The sequence below is a fragment of the Tiliqua scincoides genome, chromosome 13 (genome assembly GCF_035046505.1).
Source record: "Tiliqua scincoides isolate rTilSci1 chromosome 13, rTilSci1.hap2, whole genome shotgun sequence".
Lineage (NCBI taxonomy): Eukaryota > Metazoa > Chordata > Lepidosauria > Squamata > Scincidae > Tiliqua > Tiliqua scincoides.
Genome location: NC_089833.1, coordinates 2492582 through 2509492, shown reverse-complemented (window position 1 = coordinate 2509492; position 16911 = coordinate 2492582). Strand labels below are relative to the sequence as shown.

General features: G+C 46.6%; 1 protein-coding gene across 1 annotated transcript; it reads left to right on the top strand.

Annotated features, from left to right (window-relative positions):
- The first annotated feature begins 155 nt into the window (after positions 1-155).
- Positions 156-14663, top strand: MSLN (mesothelin). The gene is made up of 10 exons (XM_066640802.1): positions 156-182; positions 1227-1417; positions 2657-2747; positions 3386-3488; positions 4338-4522; positions 6769-6915; positions 8225-8358; positions 10945-11078; positions 13598-13692; positions 14508-14663. Exons 1-10 carry the CDS (start codon positions 156-158, stop codon positions 14661-14663), a joined length of 1263 nt encoding a protein of 420 aa, XP_066496899.1.
- Positions 14664-16911: the final 2248 nt, after the last annotated feature.

Here is a 16911-nt window from a genome sequence, read left to right as displayed (position 1 = left end):
TATCAGGAAAAAAGGTTGGCTTTTTTCACTCTGCTTGGTTTGACCTGCAGAGGTAATAATAAGCTTTTTCTCCCCTAATATAAAAATGACCCCCCCCCCCCCAAAAAAAACTATGATGTTTTTAAATACGAAATATTTGTCTTTCAGGCTGGACAATGGCCAATTCACAGATGATGCTTCCGGTAAGAATGACTTCTAGGTCTATGTCACATGCACACACCAGTTGGACACAAGAAAACCAAACTTTCTTCTACAAACAATGTGGGATTCCAGATTGTGTAGGGTGATCCACTGTAGAAAATATACTCTGGTCCTGGTTCTGTAGAACTTTTGTTCACCCTGCCCATATTCATAATGCTGTCAATGTGCATAATGCCCATATTCATATGGTGCTGTCAATGTGCATGACACTTACCCTGAGTGAAAAGACAGGTCTCTGCCCTGGGGTCCTTACAATCTAGATGCAGGAGCAAAGAAGGCATTGGAGCTGAGGAGAAAGGAATGGGAGTGTGGTAAATAGGCAAATCATATGTGATAGTTTCATTTACATCTACAGGTCAATTCTATGTGTTTCTACTCAGGTGCATGCATAAGATTGCAGCCTAACTTACAGTAGGGAGAGGACTAGCAGCCCAATCCTGAGCTGCCTGGGGTGTGGGGCTGCGGTGGTGCTGAAAATGGCTGCCACTGCATCCTGAGCACTTTGGGCAGCTGCTGGCAGCTCCTCAGGAGAGGAGAACTTTCGTTCTCTTCCCCCCAGGTAAATGGAGAGTTCTGCAATGGGGCTACTTGATTTACTGCCAACCAAAAGGTTGGTGATGAATCAAGTGCCTCCGTGTCAGTTGGTGAGCAACGCTCCACTGGTCCCGCCTCCCCCCTCCCCCAGCACACCTTCTCCCAGCTCCCTCCCGGCCTCCTGCCTCCCCATAGCGCCTCCTCCCCATCCTCTGCCTGCCCTCTGATCGCCTGCCCCTCTCCGGAATGCCTCCTCCCCGCCCCACTTACCTCTCTGCTGCTCGATGGTTCACGCAACTGCTGAGTGGCTGAGGTTGGGTGGCTGAGGTTGGCCTGTATGCACTGGCAGTGAGCTAGTGTGCCAAGCTTAGGATTGGGCTCTAAGATCAGGTGTTTTATAAGTAGGTGACTCATGAACTAAAATTCTTTTAATCAATCGTGTATCCTGGTTATTTTCACCTCATTTAACATCTTTTAAAAATTGTCTTTAGACTCTCTCTGACCCACTTGCATGCAAGGAAGGCGTAGATATTCTGGGCGACTCGGTCTGCAACATCAGTTCCAATGCCATTGCCACTTCTGGCAAGAATTTGCTGAAGCAATTAAGTCAGTGTCGGTCCTTCACTCCAGATCAAGTCAGAGCCATTCGAGCCCTTCTCAGCAGTGGAGACTCCCCCTTTGGGTAGGAGCACCATTTAATTTAGCCCTTTTAGGGCGCAATCCAGCCTTTGACTTGGGCCAGCCATAAGGCATGTTTGCGCCTCCTTGGGAGGAAGCCAGGCAAGTCTTCGCGCTGACTTCCTCCGCAAGACTTGTGTTGGCCCAGCTGGGTCAACGCAAGCCTCTGAGGTAGGTGGGGGCAGGGCAGAGGTGGGAGGGAGGTGTTCTTGGGAGGGGGAAGGGCGGGCAACGCAAGTCCAGAGAGGTCCATAGGGGAAAGGGTGCCTTTCCCAGGGGTAAGGGGAAAAGTTTCCTTGGTTTCTGCTGAGTAACTTTTGGCCCCTATCCTGCACTGCACAAGCCTCCTGGCTTGCCTGTTCCAATGAAGGGTAGAATTGCGCCCTTAGTGTATGGAGGGAAGGCCAGTTGCATTTCCGCTGAAACAGATCTGTGGTTGGATTTGCAAATGCAAACCAGTCTTCCAACCTGGATTTTGAAGACTGGATTACCTTTTTGAAACTGTTGTTTCACCCTGAAAAGTGTTCAGGTTCAGTTCTTTTTCCCCCTATCATGTGGGAAAAGAGTTAAGCTTCACAAGCTCTGGCCCAGTCGCCTCGCCCTCTCGCTGCCTCTGGAGACAGTGAGAGGGCGGCCTAGAGAGTTGGCCAGCTCTGGCCCAGGCGCTTCCCTCTTGCTGTTTCTGGAGAGGCCTCCAGCGACAGCGCATCCTAGATGGACGCTCTGGGCTTCCCGGGCCCCGATGGAGGCTTCCGCACAGCTTCTAAGCGGCACGGAGGTCTCCTTTGGAGTGGTCTGGAGCTGCTGGAAGTAGCACCCCAGACAGGTGGGCAGCCCCAAACCGCTCCCATGGAGACTTCTGTGCCGCTTACAAGTAGCACAGAAGGCTCTGTTGGGGCCTCGGCTGCCTCCTTCATTCCCCCTTTTTTCCAAACATCACCGCAATTACTTCGGGGTCATGGGGGGGGGCCGAAAAGGGGTGGGGGGGCAAGGGGTGTTTGGGGAACAGAAAACTGGGGGTTGCCCCAGGCGCTGGGAACCCCAGGTACGCCACTGTCCCTGCGGCATTTGGTGGGCCACTGGAAGCTGGACCTCTGGCTCTGGCTTGGTCCAGCGGGGCTGAACCTTCTTCATGGAATCTTTGCTTCCTGTTCAGAGTTCCATTTGCTGTCTCTTTGACATGTAACTCTCTGAAGGGTTTCCATTCTTTCTATTTCCTTTCATTCCTTGTGTTTCCTCCCAGGCCTCCTTCTGAGTGGTCATCCTCTACCCTGGATGAGTTGAGATGTTTGTTTCATCTTTTAGATCACAGCATCCTGGCACAAATTCCCAGGGTAAGTCTGAGGCATACTGAGACTCTGAAGCTCAACATTCACACCTGGAGTGGAGGCAAGAGCTAAAAGCAGGAAATTCCCATCCTATTAGGATGGGTCTATGCAGAAAGGGCTGCCCTTTGAAGTGAAGGCCAAGAATGCAAAAAGTCTGTGCTGGGACATTTTTGTGTAATACTGCGATTGTCAAACAATGCAGTGACATTGCCTGGCCTAGCTGCCTTGGAAAGGAGACTGGACAGATTCCTGGAGGAAAATTTCATCACAGGTTACAAGCCAGGAGGCTAAGAAGGAGGTATATGCAACCTCCTGGTTTTAGAAGTAGGTTGTCTCTGAATCCCAGTTGCAAGGGAGTGGCAACAGGATGCAGCTATCTTCTTATGTGCTACCTGAGGTATCTGGTGGGACATAAGAAGACCCTACTGGACGAGGTAAGCTCCTCTTTCTGTTATGGGGAAATGGGACTGGGAAACGGGGGTAGGAAAGATGGGGAGAGGAGCTGCCAAGGCCAAAGATTTGGGGAAGGTGGAAAGTGCTTGAGGGGGCTCAAAGGTGCCCACTGTGCCATGGGAGTCTACCATGCTGCCGCCCACTTATCCAACCTCCTACTTTGCTCACATTCCTTTCTTTTCCTCTGGCAGGCTGTTTTATTACCTTGGGTGAAAGTTTTATCCCAACCATCAAGAGAACAGCTGGCAACTGTTGTGCGAAACCTCAGGTCCCCCCGGAGAAGACGTGCTGCAGGTACAAGAGGGTACAAGAGGGTACAAGAGGTGCTGCAGGTACAAGAGGGTGTGGCTTTGAAAGCCAGAGCGATTCCGCAATTGGGTTCCTGCACACAGAGAGCAGGTCACCTGGTAAAACTGTGATAAGGCTGGCCCCAAAGGGTAGAGAATGGGCTGCTTCCCCCATTAACAGAAACTAGAGAACCAGCAAATGCGAAGGAGGGCCCCAGGATGTCTTGAGTGCTCCCTGAGGCATCTGGTGGGCCACTGTGAGATGGAGGAGGCCAGACTAGAGTGGCCTTTGGCCTAAGCCAGTGGGGCTCTTCTGTGGTGCTCATGTTTTTTTAACAGCCGACAACCATGGTAATTGCTGTCGCCCCCTCCCCACAGTGGAGATGGTGGAAAACTGCCACTCTGAAGAGAGGGCAATGGACATTACTGCTTGTGCTGGCAGAGGATGCTTTGCAACCAACTGCCATTAATCAGCCCCCACTGGCACAACATGTATTAATGGTGACCTGGTCAGCATAGGAGTGAGGCACTAATATCAGGAAAGGGTTCCTAGCCCACCTTTCTCTGTTGAAGTGACAAACTGGTATTCTAAGTGCAGAGATGGCATTTTTCCATCATCACACATTCATTGGCCACATCGCTTCCATAAGGCTTTCTGGAGCATGACCCAGAAGCTGCTTCTCAGTCACGTGCAATATTCCCCTGCAGTTTCCTGGTTGCAACCTGCCCATGACCCACCAATAATCAAGTTGCAACCCACCAGTGGGTTGTGACTCACAGTATGAGAAACACTGTCCTAGGAAATCCGATATTCTCTGATCCAGACACACTCAACTTTAGTTTCTTGTCTCTGCAGAATGCCCACCTGGTAAAACTGTAACACAGGAGGTGGTCAGCGATGACTTAATGCCTCTTGATTATAGTCCTGAGGAATTGCGTGCATGTTTGAAAGGCCCAATCCTGGCAAATAATCTTGACATCCTGATGGACTATGCTTTCACTTATGAGCAACTGCATGTGATAAAGGATAACCTAGATGAGGTAATTTTTTATTTTATTTTCCTAGACTGACAAGTAGGACATGGAAATCTGGGCACAACAATTGAAAATAGACCAAACCCATTTAAACTCTCCCACTTACCCTTCCCTTGGCTTTTATTTACCCTGTTTTCATGTCATTTTGAATTATTCACAGAGAACTTTAGACTCTAAAATGGGGGTGGACAAACCCTCACCCACGGCCATTTGCAGCCCTCAGGAATCCAGCTCACAGAAGCCCTCAGTCTCCAGTTAGTCTCTGGCCTATCAGAGCCCAGCTGGCCCACAAATTATGTCTTCATGTGTTTCTGGCTTGGGTCTGTATGTTTTCACTGTGCAATAATTTTGTGGCAAACAGTTCATAGTTCTCATATGATACATGCCTGTTTTCCAATTTCATATGTATTATAAAAATTTCATGCGTATTATAAAATAAGCTCAGCAAGCATTCATTTGTATGTTCCATCGCTAATGTATTCAATTATGTAAATTCATTCAAATTTGAAATGTTAATTCTTTTTCCGCAGCCCCCAACACAATATCAGAGAGATGATGTGGCCCTCCTACCAAAAAGTTTGCCCACCCCTGCTCTAACATGATGCTCTTTATATTTTACAAAAAACACTATGATATATCAATACTTATATAAAAAATTACTTCTAATATTTAGAATCTCCTTCCTTTAAAAATATACTTCAATTCTTTTTTTGAACTAAGGAGGTTAAGAATGTAGAAAATGCTACTTTGCTTTGGGAAGCACCCGCTGGGGAGCAGAGGCACTCTGAGGGTTGAGGGAAGGATCTGGAGCAGACAAGGAGAGGCAGAAAAGAAGGCAGGCAGGATTCAAATGTGGATGCAGAGGGGAAGCCGGAAGCTGAAATAGCTCCTCCACCAAGCTTTTTATTCACTCTCAAACTCAAGAAACATTACAATACTAAGGGTTACTGAAGGTTACTGATAACACTAGCTACAACTAGCTGACTTTAGCTAACCACAACACATTCCTAGATCTGACTGCTTTCTTATCTCTAATGCTGTTTATAGCACTGGGCTTGGACACTCAGCATAGTTCCAAGGCTAGCAGAGTGTGCTCTCCTGTTGTTGCCAAATATGCCAAAGCATTTCAAAGCCCAGCGCTTCAGCTCTAATTACTACCTAAGAATAACTTAAAACTAACATCCCAATCCTATCCAGCACTGGCACTGTGGGACTGTGTGGCTCACACTGTATCTAGTACTGCTTAGGAGCAGGCTGCAGGTGGAAGGGCTTGTGCCAGCCTAAGTCCCACTTAGGACTGTGCTGTAAGTAACAGAATGATTGTTCCCTTACCCAAACAATCATTCTGTTACTTACAGCACAATCCTAAGTGGAATTTAGGCTGGCATAAGCCTTGCACCAGCCTAGGAGGGTTGCAAATATGTCATAAAGCACATTTTGCACCTCCTCTAGAGCAAGCACGGAGGTGCGCTGGCACAAGGAGGCTGCATCCAGCCTCCATGGCAGCTTGCAGGGCGAGCCTTGCATCGGCCGACGTGGGTCCACACAAGGCTCTGGGGTGAGTGGGGAAGAGGAAGGGAGGAGGCCAGAGGGAGGTGTTCCAGGGTGGGGGAAGGGCAGGCAGTAGGTGGCCCAGGGGTGGGGCTGGGCTGCAGCTGTTATGCTGGATCCCAACCCCCATTCCCAAGCAGTGCAGAGTGGCTTCAAGCCACTCCACTCTCCTCTGACTTGCACCACCTCAGGAGACGCATAGGGACTGCAGTGGCTTACCTGAGAATAAAAGGGGAAGAGCTTCCCCTTTGGCTGAGCCCCTGTGGAGCCCTGGCTTGCCTGTTCCAGTTTAAGATAGGATTGCAGCTTTAGGGGGGAAGCCCAAAAGTGTCCCAAAAGTGAGTCTACCAGAACCTATGCAAGTGGAATTGAGCCTGAGAAGGGATGTGGAATCCTGGTAGTGCTGCCAATCACAGCGTCACAAACCAAACCAAACCTGTCCCATCCCTCACCGTCCCACCTCTCTCACTAGTTTATCTATTCTGGTGGGAAAAGTTATGGAGCAGGCAGGAAGGTGCAGTGGCACTCTGTCAAAGTGCCTTTTACAACTGGCACTAACTGCTTTATGACAGTCAGCAACAGCTGCCACAAGCAGGCAGCGTGCATAGAACTATTTATTTGGAAAAGAAGCTGGCTGAAGGGCTTGAAATTCAGGGGTTGAACTTCATTCACTATTCACTTTTATTTGGCAATTCTTACAGATGTTTCCCAATGGATATCCTAGTTCGATAGCACAACATCTTGGAAGCCTCATGGATATAATGACTCCTGATGATTTCAAAACATGGAACATCACTTCAGCAGAGACTCTCACTTCTTTGTTGGCTAATGAACCTGATGATAAGCTGGTAATTAAGGGCATGATGTGATGCTTTCTCTTCCAGCACAAGCCAATATAACTTTATTTTCCTGTGTGCTTTCCAAGTCAGAAAATTAAGAACATAAGAAGAGCCCCGCTGGATAAGGTCCAGCTTCCTGTATCTCACAGTGGCCCACTAAATGCCTCAGGGAGCACACAAGACAACAGGCAATTATTTAAAATATCCTCCCAAGTGAAATATAGTTTCACTGGGGACTTCCTGTTCTCCCTAAAGAAGCTTATCCACACAGATGTTGCCTGCTCACTTGTTCTGCTGTTTGATGTTGCTTGCTAGGGACACCACTTCTTGTGTTGCTGGGTTTTGGCCAGTTGGAAACTTAGTCTCCCACAAACGAGGATTACCAGGTCACACAGAGCACTCCTCCACTGTGATGTGAAGACTTTCTCAAGGTCTCCTTTCTGTCCTGCTACAAGGAGGTCATAAGGAAGCCCTCACAGGAGTATGCTCCTTCTCATGGGGTCCTTCCACATGGTGTTAACCTTGATCAGTAATGGCAGGTGCCATATTCCATTAAAGAAGTGCCTCTGGTTTTGGTAAGTTTTAAAGCAAGACCGTTGGAGGTTGCCATTCTCAGTTTCTTTCTCCCAATCAGGGCAGGGAGGGCAGGGAGGAGGCATGCTGGAGTGGGAAGGGAGAGAGTGGAACAAAGTTGGCAACCTTCAGTCTCAAAAGACTATGGTATCGTGCTCTGAACGGTGGTTCTGGAACAGTGTCTAGTGTGGCTGAAAAGGCCAATTCAGGAGTGATAATCCCTTCCACAGATTCAAGGCCTTCACTTTGGGTTCACCACCCAACACAGAAGCACTTGATTCACTGCCAAACTTGATTTGTGGGGCTACTCCGTTTGCCTGGGGGAAGGGGACAAAAGTCCCCTTCTCCTGAGAAGCTGCCGGTCGCTGCTTAGGGCACATAGGATGCGGCGGTAGCCATTTTTGGCACCAGCACAAGCTTGCTCCTGGGCAGCTCAGAATTGGGCTGCTATACAAATTCTTTGCTAGTTCCATTGGCCAAACTCACTAGCCTTCCTCCTCCACCTACAGAAAGCAATAGAATTCTTCCAAGGACTTTCAGGCTCTGGTAGCATGAGGTTGCTTTATAACTGTGGTGTGGTTACTGAGAATGTGCCTTTTCTTTGGAACAGACATGATGGAAATGGCACTCTCTGGGAAGGTTAGGTTCATTCACTCTTAAAGCAGGTACTATTACGTTAATTGCAGGTTGATGCTTTTTGGGTTTGAACTAAAATGATTTTTTAATAATTATTTTTTTGTTTTAGGCTGCTGCAATTATTCAGCAATATACTGATTCTGGAGGTGAAATAAATACTCAAACTCTAAAAGCAATTGGTTCAAGATACATCTGTCTTCTGAATGAGGATCAGCTCAACAAGATAGATGAAACTGCTTTCAAGTGAGTTAATTATTTAATCTGTAACTCTTGGCAAGAAAAGAGAGCAGCAAATATGGACTTGGTGCCTTCAAGGAAACCTCAGGGATGGGCAAACTTTTTGGTAGGAGGGCCACATCATCTCTCTGACACTTTTGGGAGCTGGGGGAAAAAGAATTTTCAATTTTGAATAAATGTACATAAATGAATACATTAGAGACGGAATTTATATGAACGAAGTTGATTGAGTTTATTTATAATACGCATGAATACAGGTATGTATGAGAAGTATGAACTGTTTGCCACACTCCTCTTGCACAGTGAAAACATACAAACCAAGCCAGAAACACATGGCGACAGAAGTTGCGGGCCAGTGTGGGCTCTGAGGGCCAGAGGCTAATTGGAGACTGAGGACTCCCCTGCAGGTCGGATTGGGGGTCACTGAGGGTTGCAAACGGCCACAGGCCATACCTGCTGTAAAAGATGGTGAGCACATAACAATAATATCAACCCGTAGCTCCTATCTAGCACTACTGAAGTGTCATATTGCAGTACGTACAATAACCCTGTAAGACAGGCCAAGCCTATTATCCCCATATATCCCCCTGATTACTGAGGCTGAGAGAACAGTTGCTAAAAATGTCTAATGCAGCCATTTTCAACCACTGTGCTGTGGCAGGTGTTGCTGCAGGAGTTTGAGAGAGAGTCATTTATTAGTAGGGCCATTGGAAAAAGTGAGCCCCCCCCCCATCAACAGCATGGTGTCAATTGTGAAAAGACTGATGGTGTGCCTCGACAATTTTAATACCCTGTCAATGTGCCTTGAGAAGTAAAAAGGTTGAAAATCACTGGTCTAATGAATGGCTGGCATAGGCAGGATTTCAACCAGGCCTTCACACACCTGCCAAAACACTATAATTAGCTGAGATAAAATAGACAAATACCTCTCCAAACCTGCTTTTTCCCCTGTCAGTTGCATTTATGAATGCTGTTGAATGTATGTGCTTTAAAACTACCAATACACATATGATGGCACTTGGCAAGTTCACAGTTGTAGGTTGTCCTAAAAAGGAACCTACAACTTGAAGTAGTAAATCTTCAAAGTATTCCATCTCAAATACAATGAAACATTTTATTTTCATTTATGGATGTCATAATTTAATGGAATATGAAATTGCTGTAAAATTTCATTTTGTGGGCACTGCCGGGGGAGGGGCAGCCACCTCCAGGGTGACCAGTATTGGGCATTGCTGAAGTCTGTCAAGGGATCCAGTCGGCTCAGAGAGAGGCAGAGGGAGGGGGGCTGTCACCCATTGGTCCTCTTCCCTGCCAGCAGCTGTGTTCAGGATCACTGGCTGGCCAGCGTCCTACCTGCAAGTCAGCCTTGTAAGAGAAAGTTAAAAACTTTTCCTAAGGGTTCTTTTTCAGCTAAGTGAATCATCAGGCTAGGCTGCATTCATTAAAAAAATTCTTATTTTATTAAAACAGCTGTTTTGTCACAGCTACTCAAAAATTCTGAATCATCTACACTGGTCTCATGGGGCTCAGAGTTACCTCTGAGTAGACAGACAGAACTGTGCTTTGAGCCAAGAATGGAAAGAAAACAGGTTGCGCACAAATAATTGTGGACAAAATAATTCAAACTTGTTATACTTCGTTCACTCCCATTTTACAGAATCTACTTCTCTGTATCTCTCAGATACAGAGAGATCTGCTTCGCTGCCAGAGGTAAGGTTCTACATTTGGACCAATCAGAACCCAAAACAATACACTCATTCTTTGAGTAAAGGAGGGGTAGATATACATGTTTAACAGAGTAATCCTTGCATATTTAAGAACAGAGCATCCCCTTACAGATCATAGCATTTTTCTTTCACTTGCATTCCTGAGGAAGAGGCTGTATTCTTGAGCCTGCACGGAATTTCTTATCTCTTTTGAATGCATTAGGAATGTGAGAAAATGAGGTTTTCCATTTCCCAGTGGGTTGCTTTCAACTTCAGTTCCACAAACTAAACCAACAGCCCATAAATGTACAATTGATAACATACAATGCAACTCAATAACTAACTAAAAAATGATTAAAAATTATGACAGGACCACATCAGAAATGGACTCTGCATTTCCTGAACAGCCTCCTCTAGACTGTCATCATTGGCAAGCCTGTGGTTATATAGGGCATCTTCACCCCTTGCTCCACCCCTTCCTCCCAGCCAGACTGCATAAGCCAGGCCTGACAGCTCCCAGGCCAATCCTGAAATCACTCACCACTTCTGCCTCTCTGGAGACTGCTGAAGGTGGCTCTACTCCCCTTGCCCCAAATGTCAATCGTTCAACAAGGCTTCTCTCTAAATCACAGTAGGACCAGCCTACTGTGGACCAACCTACATGATTGAGGAGGAAGGGGTGGGGATCCTGCATCTCTTGCCTCCGTGGGCCAGCCCTGTTGGCAAGGGCCATGTATTACTGCTACTGCCCCAGCGGAAAACCCTGCTTGGGGTTAGGGATAGTCTTAATAATTTCTTATTGTTTAGCAAAGATCAGTGACCAATGAAAGCGAATCTGTGAACAATCTTATCTCTTGTTTGAGATATCTCTTTTTCTTTTTGGCAGGGAGGTCAACAATCTGGATCTTTCCAAATGCGCACAAACCACCAAGAATATCCTATACCCGCAAGCCAAGCGGGCTCTCTCTGACCGACACAACGAGTTTCCCTATTATTATGACATGATCAAACCTTACCTAGGTAAGCAGAAGCATCATATGGGGAAAATGACAGCGTGCATGTGGCAAGAGTACCAGTCAATAGCAATCTGCACAAAGTGGTCACAAAGGCACACAATATCATTCTGCTAGCTTGGGAACTTCTATTTATTTCATGTGTTCTGCAGTACTCAAACTGCACCTGCTATTACTGGGAAATTGAACTCTTTCCAGCTAGTTGGGCCATATTGTCAGGGATGGCCCATATTGTCAGGGAGCACTGTTTGGCATGGATGATGACTTTAAGTCACAAGTTCCCCCTCTCAGCCACATGTCCAGTGGTGTAGCTAAGGGGGTGCGGAGGATAGCAACTGTACCAGATAGCAAGCTTTAGGGAAGCAACAAACTGAGCCAAAGCACTAGTGGCCAAAATTTAAAAAAATTTGGAATGTACAAATAATACTTTCATATTATATATCACTGGAAAGGTAATTTAATACAGAATGCAATGAAACAAACCACATTGAAATATCTGTATTCAATCAAAAGTCATCTTTTGTTTAACTATCAAAAGTTAATTCTGGTCAATTAACAAGAAAATGAAAACACAACTGCCTTATGGAACAAAAATTAGATTTGCTTATCTCAAAACTTACCTATGAAATTTATTGTTCTGAGAGCCAATGAGATGTTGTATGAAACAGCATGGAACTAATAAGGTGTAAGATAAGTCAGCTCTCATTTTTAAGTATCATAATACAGTTACGGCTGCTAACTAAGTAGAGGTACTTTTTCAAGTGGTGCGCAGCTTATATTTAGCAGGGAGAGAATAACTGTCCCTCATCACCCCATTGGGTCTCTAACCAATAAGGGGCACACTTTTTATTTGATTTTGTTGCGGCGGGGGGGGGGGGCTATAAAATCTTCTTTGACCCAAGGTAGCAGATAGATGACTTAGCTATGTCACTGGCTAGGGGGAAGCAGCAGGGAAAGTGGGTGGTGAGCGGGGGGGGGGGGAGAAGGTCGGTTTTCCCCAATTTTCACTTTTTAACCTTTGACTTCCGGTTATGACCACTTCTGGGGCATCATTTTGAGCTTGGCACTGGGGTATGCCATCATTAGCTAGGCCACTGCACATGCCAGTCTTCAGGGGCTCCGTTGGGAGATGAAAGTGACTAGCCTTGCATAAGGAACCTTGAAAGTTTCAGCCTTTCTTCCTCTGTTCAACAGCAAATCTTCATGGTTTGCCTTGAGAGATTCCCCACGCCATTCATATTGCCCAGCTTGTTGCATTGAGTCTGGTCAATTTGGCTACTAGGCAAGTAGCTCTTTTCAGTTCGAATTCCCTGCATCTGTGGGCTGAAGCTCAGACCTGGCTTAGTCTTTTTTTTAAGAGGTGGTGGGCAGTCGTGGACCTCCACAGCCCCGTGCCCGGGGCATAGCTCCGGGACAGCGCCTCCCCGCAAGCTGTTGCTGCCCCCCCTTGGGCAGAAATCCCCCCCACTTACCAGAAGCTCATGGAGTCTCACACGACCTCCTCCTACGTTGGGGAAACCTCTGTGAGGTTCCCTGGTGCTATAATGTGTGCTTCCAGCAAATCAGAAACAGTTTCTGCCCCCATTGGGAGCCTCAGAGAGGCTTCCGTGTGGCCCTAGAAGCTGGGCCTCTGGGCATTTGCCCCAGGTCAGCCTATGGCAAGCACGCAACAGGTGGGCTTACAATAAGAGAGTGCTCCCCCAGTTACCTACAAGTGCTCCTGCAAGGTTACCTCTAATCACCAGCACTACCTGTAGACTGTGTATCATTTTATTTCCTTGCAGTGACTGCCCCACAAACCTATTGCATTCTCATAAGCTTCTCCAAGTGGGGACCATTTCCATGAGCTGTAGTACTGCTCAGTTTTATACTTTATTTGGAGCACTGGATATTTCAAATACTTGCTGAGCATTTGGATGCAGTTGGGTAGCATGTTCCAGGCAGCAACAATAGGCTACACCCCCCAGTGACCACCAGCCTTCCACCCCAAAAGGTGACGGTTCCTGAATAGCAATCCCTTCGTTTCCATTCCTACCCTCTCAAAATGGTGCTGTTGTCTTTTGCTGACCACCAAGAGAGGGAAGAGGGAAGGAAACACCTTACTGTTCAACCCAACCTATCAGGCTGAGGCTGTGTGAGGTCCATGGAGCCTTTTCATCAAGAATGTATCCTTTGAACAATGCACACCCCTGACTGTGATTTCCTGTCTGCCTTCTAGCTCTCAGTCTCTGAGATAAGCAGCTACTCAGCCCATATCCTGCATTTTAAAATCATATTATCAGCTGACTCTTACAATACGTCCTCTATACTACTGTACTCAGCAGCCCCGAGAAAACAAGTCTCAAGAGTTGGAACTTTAGGAATGAACTGCAAATTCCCTCAATAGACTGAAATCCTTATGTGTGTGGACACATAAGGATTTCAGTCTATTGAGGGAATTTGCAGTTCATTCCTAAAGCTATAGTGAATCTGAAGAAGAATTTCACTTACTATTGCAACAAAGACATTCAATCATTCTTTCTCCAGGAGGTGCTCCTGGTGAGGATCTGAGAGCTCTTGGCAAAGATAATCTCAACATGAGTATCAAGACCTTCATGAATCTGAGATATGATGCTGTGATGGTAAGCGGGACCAGGGCTGCAACTTACTTTTAGAAAGAGCAGCCAAGTGAAACAAGTGTTGGAATAATGACTTCATTTCAGATATCTCAGAGTTTGAACATAAAATCCATTGTTTGGTTTTCAGTTTCAGAATTTAAGAAATTAGAGCCTCAAATTTTAAAATGCCAGGTTTCAAAAATTCTCCATTCAACATTTCATTGCAAAGTTCTAGCAATTCAGAATTTTGGCATTAAAAGGTGCCTCAGGTAGCTTTCCAAGAAGTTTGGTAGAGCTGCTTTCAAAATGACACTAGAGAAATTCCTTCCGTGGAGTCAGGAAGAGATCAAGGTTATCCACTACCCACCAGTGCCCCAAACCACCAGTGCTGTGCATGCCAAAAAAACTGCATGGAAGGCCGTGATCCAGACCCTCTTACCTCCTCACATTGTTCCTTCCCACTTACAGTAATCCCATTCATCAAGACAAGAAGTGCACACACAAGGAATGAGTGAGGTTGGGGGGGGGTAGGGTAGTGGATCACTGGTTTTTAATTCCAATTACTGAGCAAGAAGCAGTTCAGAGCTGCTTTGTTGATGGGAGGTCAGCTGGCAGCCAGACTCCATATGAATACCACGCTAGGTCTGTCTGAAGCTGAGGTCTCCAATGAACTGGAATATAGTTCACAAAAGACTGTGACTGTATTTAAAGTGCAACAAGACTATTCGCTGTTCTTCTGCAACATACTAGCAGACTCTGGAAGAACAGTTAGTTTCAAGGAATTTAAATGCTGACTGTGGTTTTTGCCCATTACCTGATCTCTTTATCTTATTCTACAGGAACTAACAATCCATGATGTAAAAGCCTTGCTGGGAAAAAATCTGGGAGAACTGACGAAAGAGCAAGATAATTTTCCTATAAAAGATTGGATCTGCAAGCAGAATCAGTCAGACCTAGACAAACTAGGCATTGGACTCCATTGTGGACAACCATAGGAATAGCTTTACACCCAGATTTAACCATTAAAATGCTGTGACATTTGCTCTCCAGTGGGTTTAAATTTTAGAGGCACAGCAAGAATATGGATGACAGTGTAAGCTGGGTCTCTAGCAAGAAGTAGCTTGTAAATATGAAAAACTCTACTTCTTTTAAATATACACATTCTAAGCATTCATCCATTATAATTTCATTCTTCTATGGCAGCCATTCTTAACAGGAGCCATTTGACCCTCTAGGAAGCCCTGATGTTTGAAAGGGACCACAAAGTGAAAACTGTGAACAAATAATTGTTTGATAATTTGAAATAACAAATTTGATGGGGGGGATGGGACACCCTGGAATCTGAGACGAGTGCCTTAAGGGGCCAAAGCCACAAAAAGATTAAGAATATTCTAAGGAGCTACAGTCAGCACACATATATATTTTCACATTTTATCTGTACAAGAAACCTGGGAGGTTGATGATGCTGCAAGACCCATATCTATCCATCCATCTGTCTTTTGAAGTATCTACATACTATCTTTCAACACATTTTGAATTAAATTCTGAAGTAAAAACACACAACAGTCACAATCCAGCATAATTCAGGAAGTCGGGAGAACAGTAATGATTGAGCCTGGGGCCAAGGAGTAATGGTTCAGATCAGGGGTGGGCAAACATTTTGGCAGGAGGGCCACGTCATCTCTCTGTCTCTGTGACAGAGAGCCCCCAATCTCCAATGAACCTTTGGCCTGAGAGACTGTTGGACCCTGCGATGGCCTGTGACAGCTGGTCACGACCAACAGACGCAAGCTGCAGACTGAATTAGAGCAGGCCTTTTATAGTCTTCATGAGTGTCCTGCTTTTCCCTGGGAAAAGCCCATTACCCAATCATTCCAGGATCTGAATGCCAGCACTCTGCAGCCATTTATAGGACACCAGCTTTTTTGCCCTGCCCCATCAACATGTGAGAAAAGGAGGAGAGAATCCTGGCACCATATCAGATGCTTAGTTCAGAGGGGCTATTGCTGTAGGAACTGTGAGCTTGGCCAGTGGCTTACCTGGGGGTCCCAGCACCTGGGGCCACCCCCCCGTCCCGAACCAGAAGTAATGGCGGTGATGTCATCGTCACCACAATTACTTCCATGCGGCTACCTCCTCTGTTCCCCCTTTGAAAAAAAGGGGGTATGGAGGAGATGAACAAGGCCTCAACGGAGCCTTCCACGCCACTTGGAAGCGGCGTGGAGGTCTTGTTTGGGGCAGCTGTAAGAGGTGCCCAAGTCAGACGAGTGCTGCTTCCAGGAGGTGGGCAGTGCTCCCCTGCTAGGTGCCACTTCAAACAGCCCCAGGCGGCTCCAATAGAGACCTCCATGCCACTTAAGAGCGGCGTGAAAGGTTCCATCAGGGCCCAGAAAGTGGCACACATCTCCGAAATTTGGAGGAGGTGAGGGCCGCTTCCTCTCTACCTCTGAGGGATGCCCTCAGACGAGGAGGAGGGGCGCACAGGATTGCTGCTGGAGAGGCAGCAAGAAGCTGCCTCTCTGGTAGCAATAGAACTCTTTTCCTCTCCTTTATAGGAGGAGAGGGATCTTAAAGAGGCAGGAGTTGCAACTTCCAGTGTGTTGATGCTCTAGGGTGCCTGTTTCATGGCCTCCGAAGATGAGATGGCACCCTAGAGAGGCAGCGTGCTGGTTGTTGCTATGCTGCCATTCTAGGGGCCCCTCTCCCCTCCTCTGGCAGGGAGGAAATGGGCATCAGCATGCCAGGAGTCACAACTTCCGATGTATGCTTTACATATAGGCTAATGGGTTCTGAGCTGTCTGTGACAGATCAGGGGAGAGATCTTGGGGTCCTCGTGGACAGCTCGATGAAAGTGTTGATCCAATGCACAGCAGCAGTAAAGGCTAATTCCATGCTTGGAATCATTAGGAAAGGCACTGAGAATAAGACAGCTAATATAGTAATGCCGTTGTACAAATAAATGGTAAGGCCACACCTGGAGTATTGCGTCCAGTTCTGGTCGCCACATCTCCAAAAGGATATAGTGGAGATGGAAATGGTGCAAAAGACAGCACCAAAATAATTTTGTGCTGGGACACCTCCCTTACGAGGAAAGGCTACAACATTTGGGCCGCTTGAGTCTAGAAAAGAAGCACCTGAAGGGGGACATTATTGAGACATACAAAATTATGCAGGGGATGGACAGAGTGGACAGAGAGACACTCTTTTCCATCTCACATAATACCAGAACCAGGGGACATACAA

Bases quoted from the DNA above. Each gene is read 5' to 3' on its own strand.
- MSLN (XM_066640802.1), top strand. From the start codon at position 156: ATGGCCAATTCACAGATGATGCTTCCG. The intron at 183-1,226 runs GTAAGAATGACT...AATTGTCTTTAG, and splicing joins ATTCACAGATGATGCTTCCG to ACTCTCTCTGACCCACTTGC. The intron at 8,359-10,944 runs GTGAGTTAATTA...TCTTTTTGGCAG, and splicing joins ATAGATGAAACTGCTTTCAA to GGAGGTCAACAATCTGGATC.